The following is a 14,071-nucleotide window of genomic DNA, read 5'->3' on the forward strand; positions in this document are numbered from 1 at the left end:
TTTTATAAACAACATTGAATTGTACACGAAACTACAACACCGTATTCTTCTACAATTAATGGTAAAGTAGAAAGAAAGAACAAAACTCCTACTGAACTTGTTGTTGTAATTATGATGAATTATGGTGCTGCTCCTCACTAGTGGAGGAAATTTTGTTGACTGTTTGCTATGTCCTTAATAGATTTATCATATTAAAAAGTAAAATCTCTCCTTATGAGATATTAAATAAAAGACAACAAACCTTGTCTTATTTAAGAACTTAGGGATGTCTGACTTATGTCAGAATTTCGGATCCGAAGTGAGTCAAACTTACTAGTAGAGCCTATGAATGTGTATTCATTGGGTATGTAGTAAAAATTCAAGCATATACGTGTTATGACCTAAATTCTAAAGTGATAATAGAATCAAATGTTGTTAAATTCTATGAAGACAAATTTCCTTTCAAATCGAGAAATAGTGGGGGCACTGAATCGAATCACATTCCTGTGATAAGAAGCACTGAAAGTAACAACGAATCAGAAGAAGAACTTAGATGAAATAAACGAGTTAGAGTTGATAAATACTATGGACCCGATTATATGACCTATACAGTAGAGGAAGATCCACCAAATCTTCAACAAGCTTTTTTCGTCTCTGGATGCATATTTATGGAAAGAAGCTATTAACGGTGAAATAGATTCTCTAGAATCTAATAGGACCTGTCACCTAGTAGACTTGCCTCCTGGTTGCAAACCAATCGGTTGTAAATGAGTTTTGAAAAGAAACTAAAACCTGATGGAACTGTTGATAAGTAAAAGGCTCGCCTTGTAGCAAAGAAATTTAGGTAAAGAGAAAATATAGATTTCTTCGATACTTTTTCTCCGGTCACTAGAAATACATCCATTAGAGTACTAATTTCAATTGCTGCTATTTATAACTTAATAGTACACCAAATAGATGTAAAGATTTTTTTTTAAATGGTGACTTAGAAGAAAAAATCTATATGGATCAACCGGAAGGGTTTGTGAGTCATGGACAAGAAAACAAGGTCTGTAAGTTAGATAAGTCTCTGTATGGTATAAAACAAGCTCCAAAGCAATGGCATGAAAAATTTGATAACTTAGTGATATCAAATGAGTACAAAGTGAATGGAAGTGACAAATCCGTTTATTACAAATCTGAGAATTGCTTATGCGTTATCATATGCCTCTATGTAGACGATCTACTCATATTTGGACCAAACATTCAGACCATTAATGATTTGAAATCATTGTTAAGAAACAACTTTAATATGAGAGATATCAGAGAAGCAAGTGTGATTATTGGTATCAAGATCACAAGATCTGAGCAGAGAATTTATTTGGATTAATCACACTATGTGGAAAAGATATTAAAGAAATATAATTACTTTGAATATAGACCTACAACCACACCATATGATTCAAGCATAAAATTGTTTAAGAACACGGGTAAAAGTGTTCGACAAACAGAGTATGCGAGCATCATTGGCAATCTTGGGTATGTCACTGATTGTACTAGACACGATATTGCATATGACATAGGATTGTTGTGCATGTTTACTAGTAAACAGAGTAAGGAGCATTGTCAAGCTATTCAGTGAGTCATGTGATATCTTAAAAAGACTGTAAATCTTGGTTTACATTATCATAGATTTCCTGTTGTACTTGAAGGATATAGTGATGTAGATTGGAATACCTTATCAGATGATTTCAAAGCAACTAGTGGCTATGCATTCAATATAGTTAGGGGAGTCGTATCTTGGAAATCAAAGAAAAAGACTATCCTAGCTCAGTCCACGATGGAGTCTGAGATGATAGCATTAACAACTGCTAATGAAGAAATAAGTTGGTTAAGATGATTGCTAGCTGAGATCCCTTTATGGAAAAACCTACGCCAATTGTGTTGATCCATTGCGATAGTACCACAACTATTACAAAAATTGAGAACCATTAGTATAATCGTAAGCGACATTAAATAAGGAGGAAGCACAACACTGTTAGAGAATGCATCTCTAAAGGAGTTGTAAGAGTGGATCATGTACACACTGATGAAAATTTAGCAGATCCTTTGACGAAAGGATTAACTAGAGAGAAAGTCTATAATACATCCAATAAGGTGGGATTAATTCCTATAGAAGAATGAATTGCTCATGACGATAACCCGACCTAAATGACTGGAGATTCCAAGAAATAGGTTCAATAGGTAATAACAAGTTGTGAGTAATATGAGGTGATCATGCTAGAGTAAATAAGAGAAACATGCATCCTGAAGTAATAAGAGAATAAGATGATAGAAACTCTTAATGAAATCTATACTCTGTATGAGGGAGTACCTAGGCTACATGAGTACTCTTGATAGATTTACCTATGTGATTGTGGAACTTGGGTCGGTTCATATGAAATTTTGAGGCAGAATTCCTAGAACCTTCACTAAATCGGGATACACGTGAAATGTCATTAAAGCACAGACTATTAGAATACACTTTAAGAAAAGGTTATGTGCGGATTTGATGTCTGAGATAGAGTTCAAGACAATATTGTCACTCTTGTTGAATCATAATCCTACCTGCTACGCAGAGGTTCAAGTCGTAGACACCTTTGTTTATTCACAATCTTAGAAACGTTTGACGTTACTTCTAAAACACTTTTTTTAAATTCAAGTGGGGCATTATTGAAACATTATATCTATATTCCAATATAAGGAGATGAATTTGAAAAAGTTCCTTAAGTCTCACATTATGTGTTAGTTGAAAAAACTCCTTAGTCCGACATTTCTTAGGTGAGATATCTTAGTCATCTCACTTTATTATATAAAAAAATTCCTTGTTTCATTCCAAAATACATAAAAGACTTATTTTCTTCAATTTTTTCTTTCTCATTCTCATAACTCTGCGTTTTCTGAATTATCGAAACGCCAACTTCCCCCCCTTTCATTTTACTTGTTGAATTTTCCAAGTATTTTCTTGAATTCTCTTTAGAGAATTATGTTAATTTCTCTTTGTTTGAGTTGAGAAATTATCAAGTATAATTTTTGGATTCTCTTTAGAGAATTATTCGATTTTTTTTTGTTTGAGAAACCATTTTGAGTGATCAAATAATCAATATTGAATTCTCTTTGTAGAATTATTGAAATTTCTCTTGGTTTGAAAAATTATTATGACCGATCATTATACCAGATACTACAAGTAGTATTTATACCATATTCGAATGATCATTGTGACATCAGATGATGTATTTTTAGACTGATTATCTACGTGTAAGTAGTAATCATACAATATAGAACTGGATTGATTTATCCTGGAGTCATCGTGGTAGTTTGACTGATTTGTATAATTTTTGGACAATGCCGCAAAACGTCTTAAAGAGAGCGAATTGTTCCGCGACTCATCCGAATAACTTCTACTGTGGCTGATTTTGAAAATCATGAAACATGTTGTATATGGTATGACTCGTCGATTATTGACAATGTTCTTACTGGTAGAGACTATGGTCGAAGCCGTGAGAAGGGATATGTTGGATAAGGAAGTATGGTTGCGCCAGGTGCAACTTCATCTCAACTCTGCTCGTACTCGCATGAGAGAGAGAGAGAGAGAGAGAGAGAGAGAGAGAGAGAGAGAGAGAGAGAGAGAGAGAGAGAGAGAGAGAGAGAGAGAGAGAGAGAGAGAGAGAGAGAGAGAGAGAGAGAGAGAGAGAGAGAGAGAGAGAGAGAGAGAGAGAGAGAGAGAGAGAGAGAGAGAGAGAGAGAGAGAGAGAGAGAGAGAGAAGAGAGAGAGAGAGAGAGAGAGAGAGAGAGAGAGAGAGAGAGAGAGAGAGAGAAGAGAGAGAGAGAGAGAGAGAGAGAGAGAGGAGAGAGAGAGAGAGAGAGAGAGAGAGAGAGAGGAGAGAGAGAGAGAGAGAGAGAGAGAGAGAGAGAGAGAGAGAGAGAGAGAGAGAGAGAGAGAGAGTATAGATGCATTTTCTGTTATAAGGAGTGGCAAAAGCCTTGTTGATGTGGAGTTGAAACACACAGCTTTCTTCAATTTAAAGAACATGGAACAATTGATTTAACACACAACAATACATCAGTAAATTAGATTATCCAATCTAACAATCATACTACTATCAATTATATAGTATATATTCTCTTCTTATATCATCTACTTTGGAAATTCAATACTCTAACTGATACAGCAAAGGTAGCAAAGAAGAATAAGGTGAAGACAATAAGCACAATTGCTGACACCCCCACAGCTGAAACTCCATTAATTGTATCTTCATACCCAAGAGAAGCAGCTATATACTCTTTCACAGTGCCCTTAAATCCTGGCCCCACAATTACATCTTGCATATCACCAAACTGAGATGTTATAACACCGCGTAGTGTCCATGAAACCGGGCAGAGATAATGGAACCAGAGCCAATATTTAGGAATATACTGAAACATTGCAAGACAGCTCGTTGGCGTTAAGGTCCCAAAAAACAAAATAAAAATGATTTGATAAGTTTAAATATTAATCCTCTGCCGGACTGCATGGTGCAAGGACCGCAGAGACACTTAGAAGTTCTAGTGAGAGAAAACTAATGATCTCCGCGGTCTCTACATCGTGCAGCAGTCGCATAGATGATTCTTTTTACTCACCACTTTTGGAATGATGAAACCTGCGACGAGATTCCATAGAGAGTAAAATGCAGAAGAAGCAACAGCTGACAAATGTAGGGTAGGTGTAAGACCGACACACATGATACCGTAGAACGTGAAATAGGTAAATGTCAGGAACATGAAGACGAGATATAGTATAAACTTTCCTGCATTAGAGTGAAAAAAATGATTTTAGGTGGTGCGGAAATCATGATAAAAGAAGCACTTCGAACGGAAAAAAATGGAGATCTTACTAAGATTATTGTCGAAACCCATCATGAAATATGTAATTACACCAAATACTATTGTCTGCAGAATTTGATATGGAATTTCCACCAGCCCCTATAATGAGATTAAGTAACCATGATATATACAATCTACACATTAGAATTAATCTTTAGAATCACTTTTCAATGCATTGAATGACAACACCTACTATATATACCTGTGCTGCTGCAAAGGCAATTGGAGAGTACATTCCAGCTGCTTTCTCTCTATAAAAAACTGTTCTTTCGGTCGAAACAACTGGTTGTACAGAAGACGCGTTTTTCACCCCGAGGAACAATAACGAAGAAAACAATGCGCCCATAATTACCAAAACTTGTTGAGTTGTTTCCCTGTAGAATATCAGTGACATGGTTATGATCACTACTTTTGGTGCCTTTTTCTTATGACAATGAGATCATAAATGAATGATTCATACCTTTTTGCGCCGACCTGCCAAAATATTGAACCTAACACCAATGCGGCCAATATTGTAAAGATCATCCTTATTGCATTGTATGGTGGATTTCTCCAGTACAGAATTCTCTGCTTCCATAAACACTTGACAAATTGTGACCATGTATTTTGTGAATATAATGTGTCAAACTTTAATGGTTTTGAACCAGGAGAAGGTTGTTCATATTGCTTAATAGCAGCTTCCACGGACCTGACCAAAGGATGCGATGTAGATGTTATTCTCATGCGAAACATTATTTAACCAGATGTTAATCAAGAAAACGATTAAGGTTACTTGAATTGGTCCGATTTGTCGTAAACATCTGCAAAATCTACACCGATTTTCTCTTCAATAGCAGGTGTTGTAACCTCAAGCATCCAAGTAGCTGGATTGTAGCCACTGGAAATCGGGGAGATTCCCTTCATACTCTGCGTAAAAACATTATCAAAATTCGGAAGTTTTTAGCAAAGAACATTAGCTTAAATTCCATGAGCATCATTCGTTTCTACCTTAACATTATGATCCTTACACATAGAAAACGAGAACGAAGAAAGTTATACGAGAAATAACTAAAAGGAAGTGTCACCTGAAAATAACTTATCATCACGCTTGATTGATTACCGATCTTCCCCCCATATATAACTTGTCCTCCACGTTTCATAAGAAGTAACTGCGAAAAAATAACTAAAGCTACTTAGTTATCATTTATAACAATATTAAAATGATTAGGAAATAGTACAAAACACCGAACAACAAACCTCATCAAATGCTTCGAATATGTCAATACTTGGCTGATGTATGGTACAAACCACAGTTCTTCCGGTATCAACCGTATTGCGAACAGTTCTCATAACAATGGCAGCTGCGCGTGCATCAAGTCCGGATGTAGGTTCATCCATGAAAATTATAGAAGGGTTTGCTACAAGCTCCACTGCGATCGTCAATCTCTTCCTCTGCTCGGTTGATAAGCCGGAAGTGCCAGGCATTCCAACTATAGCATTTCTTAAACTCTCGAGTTCTACTAGTTTCATGACCTGTTCGACAAATTCCTTCAAAACAAGTATTTTGTCAGTGAGTTTGGTCTCTGCAATAATTAATCATAAGTTAACATGTCTCGCGTAGGAACTTACTTGCTTTTTTTCTTTGGTTACATCCTTCGGAAGCCTTAGTGACGCGGAAAACCACAGAGATTCCTGAACTGTCATTTCGGGAGAATGTATGTCATTTTGTTCAACATATCCCGCTATTCTTGCAAATGTGTGTTGCACTTTTGGATAACCAGATATTTTAACATCGCCCTCGATATAACCTCCGGTTTTTCTTCCTGCAAGCACGTCCATTAAAGTCGTTTTCCCAGCTCCACTTGATCCCATTAACGCTGTAAGTACACCAGGTGCAAAAACACCACTCACATTTGCCAAAAGCTTCAACCTAGTTTCTGTTACACCTTGTTGTCTTAAAGCCTGAAAAAAAAAGTTAGTTTCGAAATAGTAAATGGAACAAAAACAATCAACTCTTTCTACTTTCTTGCGGTTCATATTTTCGCAAACTTCATTCACCTTTGGCATATCAACGTAGTAATTAACATTGTGGAATGTCATTGTCAATGGTTGAAACGGAAGAATCAATCCCTTGTTTTTGTTCTCTCCGTTTGTAGATTTTGACCTTTTTTGTGGTTCATTGTCATCTCTATCAGAACTCTTTTCTGTGTCTTCATCCTCATTTTCAATAATTGCTCTTGGTTCTTTCAGTGCTGTGGCATGCAAATAAAGAGAGCATAAGCGCGATAAAGATAAGTATCCTTGATTCGAGAAAATGATTATCCATGGATATCACCTATTACATATACCCTAAAAGAACATGCATTGATTAAAATGTGGTTATGAAAAAGAAAGAAATTGTTCTTAACTTACGGTTCAAGCAAGCCAGCGCCCAAGTGGTCAAGATGTTGAAAAGGATTGTGTAGACTAGTAAAATTCCCATACTAATCCAATACCAGTAATCCTCGACTGGTAAATCGAATGTCCTGAGTATATTGTGACCAACCGTGTCTTTCCCAAAAGCCGAAGGCTAGAATATACAATTTCCATAAGTACATAAATCTTCTATAAACTAAGAGCATGAACATCATCAACATTTCGAAAACATGAACTACCTGCATCCATCTCGTAGCGGTAAATTCGTTAACTGAAACTGCTCTTTGTGCATAGTTAAGAGGTGATAACCAGTAAGCCCAAACCCACCATGGCTTAATCATTCCTGAAATATTCAACCAAGACCATAAACATCATCATCATCATTTCGAAAACGTGATCCTTTGTCACATAGTTTTCGGTGCAACCTACCTAGTGGGACGATAAATCCTCCCAATAAGAATAAAATCATCAGCACACCCGCTCCTGCTGTATTACCAATGATCATATCGCGTCCAATAGAAGCCATAAATCGGAAGAGACTTAATGCCATTTGGTGCAACATTAACAACAGAAGCATGTAGCGTCCGAATCTGAAATAATAATCGGATTGCGAAGTGTATATCAGTTTTAAAAATAAGAAAGGAAGGAAAAAAAACATGATAAAGTATGAATGTAAAGTAAGAAACCTCCCAACAGAAGGAGCAAATCCAATACTGTAGTACACAACACAAGTCCACACAACAGCTTCAACAATGGAATAAGGTACTTGAAGAAGCCATGAGGATAATGTCCAGGTCCATGCTGGATAAAATAAATTTCCTCTTTGTGAATAGAAGACGGGGAGCCGGATTATCAAAAGTGACAGCTCGGTAGTTCCGTTAAACAACATGTGCACGAGTGCATAAAATAGCGCGGATTGGTAGAGAATGCCAAATTCTTCGTTCTTCGGATAGTTTTTTATTTGTAGGAACATTGTGGATGTGATAATTCCAACAAGTGCAACCTTTAACAATATGAGAAGCTAGTCAATTATCAAATTCTACATGTAAACATTAAGAATTCAAAACTATTTACAGAAGCAAGAGTAAGAGCATAGTTGTTAGTTAACAAAGTTTATATGTTACCTGACAAGTCCTGAAAATGTAAAGAAATCTATTTCTGTTGAGCAAGGTCAATTCTCGCGACAAACAAGCCTTGAAAAGATTCCAACTCGAGACAGCGAAATTTGATTTGGGCAAAGTTGAAGGACTTTTTGATTTATCATAAGGAGCAGTATATATGGCTTCCATAGACTTTCCAAATTTTGAATTTCTGAAGGCTTCTGTAATCTCTGGTACAGAAATAAATTTATATGGCTTTGAAGAATCGGCCCAATATTGTGCTTGATCTTTTTTAGATGTTACCTGGTATATGAAAATATCAAGTTAAGAAAATAACTTGGAAAATCACTTGAGAAAGGATTAAAAAACACCTCTTGAAGAAAATCTGCAACTCCCTTGCGCGGTGGAAGTTTGAAACTTAATGATTCAAAAAACTCTACTACATTTTCTACAGGGCCTTGATATACTATATATCCATCTGATAAAAGTATTAGATCATCGAAAAGCTCAAATGTCTCGGGCGCAGGTTGAAGAAGAGCCATTAGTACAGTAGCTTCCATTTGATGAACAAAGTTTCTTAAACATTTTACTATTTGGAAAGTGGTAGAACTATCAAGTCCAGTTGATATTTCATCCATAAACAAAGCTTTTCTTGGTCCAACAATCATTTCTCCTGAAAGAAATAAAATGAAAAGTAAGTGATAATATATGGTAACGAAGTTCGGCCAATTGTGCATATTCCTCCGACTACGAGAAGTAAATGAACGAGAAAGCACCTGTCGTTACTCTCTTCTTTTGGCCACCGGATATCCCTCTTATCATATCACTACCAACGACGGTATCGGCACATACATCAAGACCAAGCACTTTCAAAATATAATCTGTCATCACATTGTGCCTTTTGCCACCAACAGATGTTGCCTGTGAATTAAAATCAATTTTAGAAACTCAGAAACATAGTTAATAGGATTGAGGAAGTATGAAGAATTTTCACACATTTGAAACCAACCTTCATAAATGCATCAATCTCTGGACTTGGCAGCACCTTTTTTTCCTTTTCTAAGCTTTCCAAAGTTTTCAATAACTCTGATTAAGAAAATAAGTAAGTTAAATTAGTTAAGAAATTGAACTTAAATTAAAAAAAAAATTACATCGTAAACGCTATATTAAATTTGTACCTGCATCGCTTGAACCTTGACATCGATTTGCAAAATCAAAAGTTTCTCTCACAGTTAATTCTCCGGTGTGATTATCAACTTGGCTAATGTATGCTGAAGCCCTTTGAATACAAAACTGGTCTTGCTCTTCTCCGTTGTATGTTATACTACCACTTGTCTGCAGAAACATATTACACAATCAACCGGTGTAATATAATTCTACTTAAAAGCTCATGCATAGAATGTAATGTTACCTTGAGTTCTTTATCAAGTTTTCCAGCAAGTGCCAAAAGCAAAGTAGTTTTGCCAGATCCCGGAGGTCCTAACAACAATGTCATCCTATAACAACGCATTCCTTTAAGTTAGATACCAATCGATTACCATAACAATAAGAGATGAAGCATGAAAACGATCCAACAATTCTTAGAAAGCTTCCATCAATAAAAGAGAAAAAAAAACATTACCTTCCAGGTTTGATAACGCCGTTGATATCATTTAAGATCGTCAAAGAATGTCTTTTAGGTTTACTTATCCCCAAACCATTTAAACAACCCTGAAAAAATGACACTATCATAAAGCATTGTGATAACTACTAACCAAATTCATGTGTATTGAAAACCACACCTCAAGAGCATCTCGTGTGTAATTAATCAAAGTTGGTAAAGCTCTTGTCCCGGTTTTAACATTAGCTCCAATTTTCAAGTTTCTGAATTTTACTTCAATGCTAGGCACTTCCAAGCCAACCCTTTTGTATTCAGCCATCAGTTCGGTTGATAATTGTACATGACATCAGAGACATAGACTTGTTGATAAAAAAATGGAATAGTTTACCTTTTGAATCGTTCTTTGATGGCGGAAAGAAGCTTATAGTTATCTTGTTCGTTAGTAGCCAAAGCATCCTTAACAAGATGTTCGCGATAAATGCGATTCAGCTTTCTTACATCAATTTGTTCCATTCTATTTTTCTTAGATTCTGAAAGTGACGAGTTAAGAAGTTCCGAAGATGGTTTCCTCATAAGTGCCAAATTCATGCGCTTCGTCGTAGGCAACCGTAAGAGTGCATACATTTGAAGATCTTCTTCGTCTTCTTCCACCCATTCTGCATTTGATGCTCTTGCAAATGAGTGACCTCGTTCCTCGAAATCAAGCCCTGCCATATTCTTTCTTCTTGTTCTTCTTCTTTTTTTCTCTCTTTGTCGAAAAGAAGTAAAAGATTAAAACAAAAACAAAAACAAAGGTATAATGAAACTAAAAAATCAATAACATTGTGAATTGTTTTCTCTATAGTTTCTCCATAGGATCTACTAAACACCACTCATCCTAATTTCTTTTCTATCTCTCTCTTTTTCTTTCATATGAGTAAAAGAAGAAAGGTTTGGTCGTTAAAACACTAAGTGAATGGCCTTTTTTTACGTTTGTGTATAGATATAAATAACTAGGTTGCATGCATGACAAGACTACGTCAACTAAGATAAAATTAGTTAGCTTGTTTCTAGTGTTTTGTTGTGTGTTGTCTATGTTTTTAGTAACATTATAGGTGATAACTTCATTTGTTTTTTTATTAACTAATTATTTTTTTAGTGTTTTTCAAATTTCAATACTACATTATATGAACTTTTTTTTTAATTATACTACATTATATTTGAAAAGAGTTAATAGGATGAAGAAGGTGTACATCACTTTTCATTTCATAAGCATGTCATTTAAATTATTTATGTAATTTGCATTAGCGGATAATCTTTTAAACCTTGAAATTATTATAAGATATCATAATAAGTTTTGTTAGATAATTTTACTTATTCAACTCTTGAAACTCATTAAATCTATCAAGCCATGTTGCAATGTATTTATGGCCTTGTTGATTATTACACCAAGTAATCATATTTCTTGAAAACCCAATATCACATAACTGACAATCAAAAAAGCATTATTAATAAGATGAGTAAGGTTTGGATCAATAGAATCTCCACCAATTTTTTCGTTATTATTAGTCATAATATTCAAATCCCCAAAAATAATCCAATTATGATAACTATGTCTTTGAGAAAGATTGTTGATCAAGTTACAAGTCAAATGCTTTTGATTTCTTTTTGGGTACCCATATATTCCTATCCCTCTCCAATTAACATTGTCATCATTAGAATTATGATGCATAACATAAAAGTCAATAAGATTTTAATTAGAATCAAGAATATGCAGATTTACATTTTTTCTCCAAAGAAAGGTAAGACCCCTAAACCTTCCTACCCCATTATTATTACAATTAACACAACAAATATTGGTTAAGATGCTAATATCCATAATATACTTGAAAACCTTGTTAGTAATACTTTTTTAGTTTCAGACAAAAACAAAATAGAGAGAAATATTTTATCCTGTGTATGAGATCGGATGGTTCGAGGGTTTCCCAATCCCCTACAATTCCATGAAAGTATCTTCATCTTTCATTGGTTGCCTTATCCATAAGACTAGTCACCATCTTTGTTGGAGAATATTTTTTTTTATTGTGTGCTATCTACTTTCTTCCATTATTTGTGCCTTTCATCCATGGTCCTAGAGGATTGACCTCAGTAAGGTCATGGCTAGAAGGGGTAAGTTTGGAGCAATGCTCCTCATTGTGTCCCATAAATCCATAATAGAAACAAAGCATATGGAGCCTCTCATATCCGAAGTCCACCCAACTGACTCCATTCATTTTCCTTCCTATGTACATCCCAGACATGATAGAAGATTTAGTATTCATCACAATTCTCACTTTTACCATTGTGGTTATGTCAGGCATGTCATAGATTCTTGTTTCTAAAACATCACCTAATATTCCACCTATAAACCATATATGCTCCACAAATCCTTCAGATCATTTCATAACAGGAGGCGCACAAAGGTGTGCTTGGGACTTCATCAACCTAGAAACCAGCAGGAAAAACACGGAGAAAAGTTGAAAAAGCGAAATAAACACCTGGTTTCACCCCAAAGTAAAGGAAACAGAATAGAAAATGGAAGCTAGAATGTTTGATACTTTATTCAAAAGACTACGCTGGCTTTTATAAAGCCTTACAATTTGAATGCAACTGCAATAGAGAAAAATAAGGAAAATAAATTATAACAAACTGGAATATATCAACTCCTAGAAACTAGCTTCTTTAGACCTATTCTTTAGCTAACCGTAAACCCAACAAATTTCTCCCCTTAAACTGACACATGCTTAACTAGCATCAGTTTATTCCTCAGGTCGTCGAACACCAAGCAAACCTCTAAGTTTCACAAACTGATCCAATTTAATAGGTTTAGTCATTATGTCTGCCACTTGATCATCAGTTCCACAAAATGTTAACTTCACAGTTCCTTCACTTGATAAATTGCGTAGATAATGATATCTAACATCAATGTGTTTTGTCCTTCGATGCATAACGGGATTCTTGGATAGTTTAATTGCTGAATTGTTATCACACATTATGTGAATGCAATTACAGTCTTTGACGCTTAACTCTTTCAAAATTCCTTTCAGCCAGACGCAATGACATGCACAGGCAGTGGCAGCTACATACTCAGCCTCTGTAGATGAGAGAGTCACAATCCCTTGTTTTCTTGAACTCCAACAAATTGTTGCACCACTTAGTAGAAAGACGTAGCCCGAAGTACTTTTTCTATCGTCCACATCTCGTGCATAGTCCCTGTCTGTGTATCCCACCAGATTCGCATCCGTGCTTCTCTTGTAAAAAATTCCCAGCTCCAGTGTTCCTTTCAAGTACCTTAGTACCCTTTTAGCAATCATCATGTGTTCTTCTTTAGGTTCAGCCATATAACGAGAGATTAAGCATACCACAAACATCAAATCCGGACGCGTTACCGTTAGATACATTAAGCACCCTACCAGTTGTTTGTACAGCATTACATCAACATCTTTGCTGCTGCCTTCCCTTGACAAAACAGTACCGGGAACTATTGGATTCTTGACAGCATTACAACTCCACATATGGAACCTTTGCAATACTTCCTTAGCATACTTCTTTTGGCACAAATGAATCCCGTCCTTACGCTGATTGATTTCAACTCCAAGAAAAAACTTCATTTTTCCCAAGTCGGTCATCTCGAACTCCTTCTGCATTGACAACTTGAACTCTATGCACATATGCTCATCATTTCCTGTATATATTAAATCGTCAACGTAAAGACTTACCACCAATAGTTTGTTTCTATTTTTCTTCAAGAACAAGGTGTGATCATAGTTGCTTTTTTGAAACTCTTCCTTCTTAAAGTGACTCTCAATTCTGCTAAACCAAGTTCTCGGGGCTTGCTTTAAGCCATAGAGAGCCTTCTTCAGCCGATACACCTTATCTTCCTCACCCCTTTTGATGAACCCTTCCGGTTGATCGATGTATACCTCCTCCTTTAATTCGCCGTACAGAAAAGCACTTTTAACATCAAGCTGGTAAACGCACCAACCATGCTGAGCTGCTACTGCCAAGAAAATTCTGATGGTATCCCAACGAGCCACTGGCGCATACACTTCATTATAGTCTACTCCCGCTGTTTGCGAATACCCTTTGGCGACGAGTC

General features: G+C 35.8%; 1 protein-coding gene across 2 annotated transcripts; it reads right to left on the reverse strand.

The window, feature by feature from the left end:
- Positions 1–4,131: 4,131 nt before the first annotated feature.
- On the reverse strand, positions 4,132–10,876 carry LOC127078576 (ABC transporter G family member 31). 2 transcript variants are annotated; one of them, XM_051019020.1, is made up of 23 exons: positions 10,343–10,876; positions 10,136–10,256; positions 9,976–10,064; positions 9,766–9,850; positions 9,533–9,689; positions 9,364–9,440; positions 9,131–9,275; positions 8,726–9,027; positions 8,379–8,657; positions 7,941–8,257; positions 7,684–7,844; positions 7,494–7,597; positions 7,252–7,408; positions 6,898–7,091; positions 6,469–6,801; positions 6,097–6,387; positions 5,925–6,008; positions 5,633–5,766; positions 5,321–5,548; positions 5,063–5,234; positions 4,872–4,959; positions 4,618–4,784; positions 4,132–4,413 (listed from the first exon to the last, which is right to left on the reverse strand). In XM_051019020.1, exons 1-23 carry the CDS (start codon positions 10,666–10,668, stop codon positions 4,132–4,134), a joined length of 4,293 nt encoding a protein of 1,430 aa, XP_050874977.1. In that variant the 5' UTR covers positions 10,669–10,876. The 2 variants fall into 2 exon arrangements, with proteins under 2 accessions (XP_050874977.1, XP_050874976.1); XM_051019019.1 differs by having other exon boundaries at positions 7,684–8,257.
- Positions 10,877–14,071: the final 3,195 nt, after the last annotated feature.

This window comes from Lathyrus oleraceus, chromosome 5, assembly GCF_024323335.1.
Source record: "Lathyrus oleraceus cultivar Zhongwan6 chromosome 5, CAAS_Psat_ZW6_1.0, whole genome shotgun sequence".
In the NCBI taxonomy this organism is placed as follows: Eukaryota; Viridiplantae; Streptophyta; class Magnoliopsida; order Fabales; family Fabaceae; genus Lathyrus; species Lathyrus oleraceus.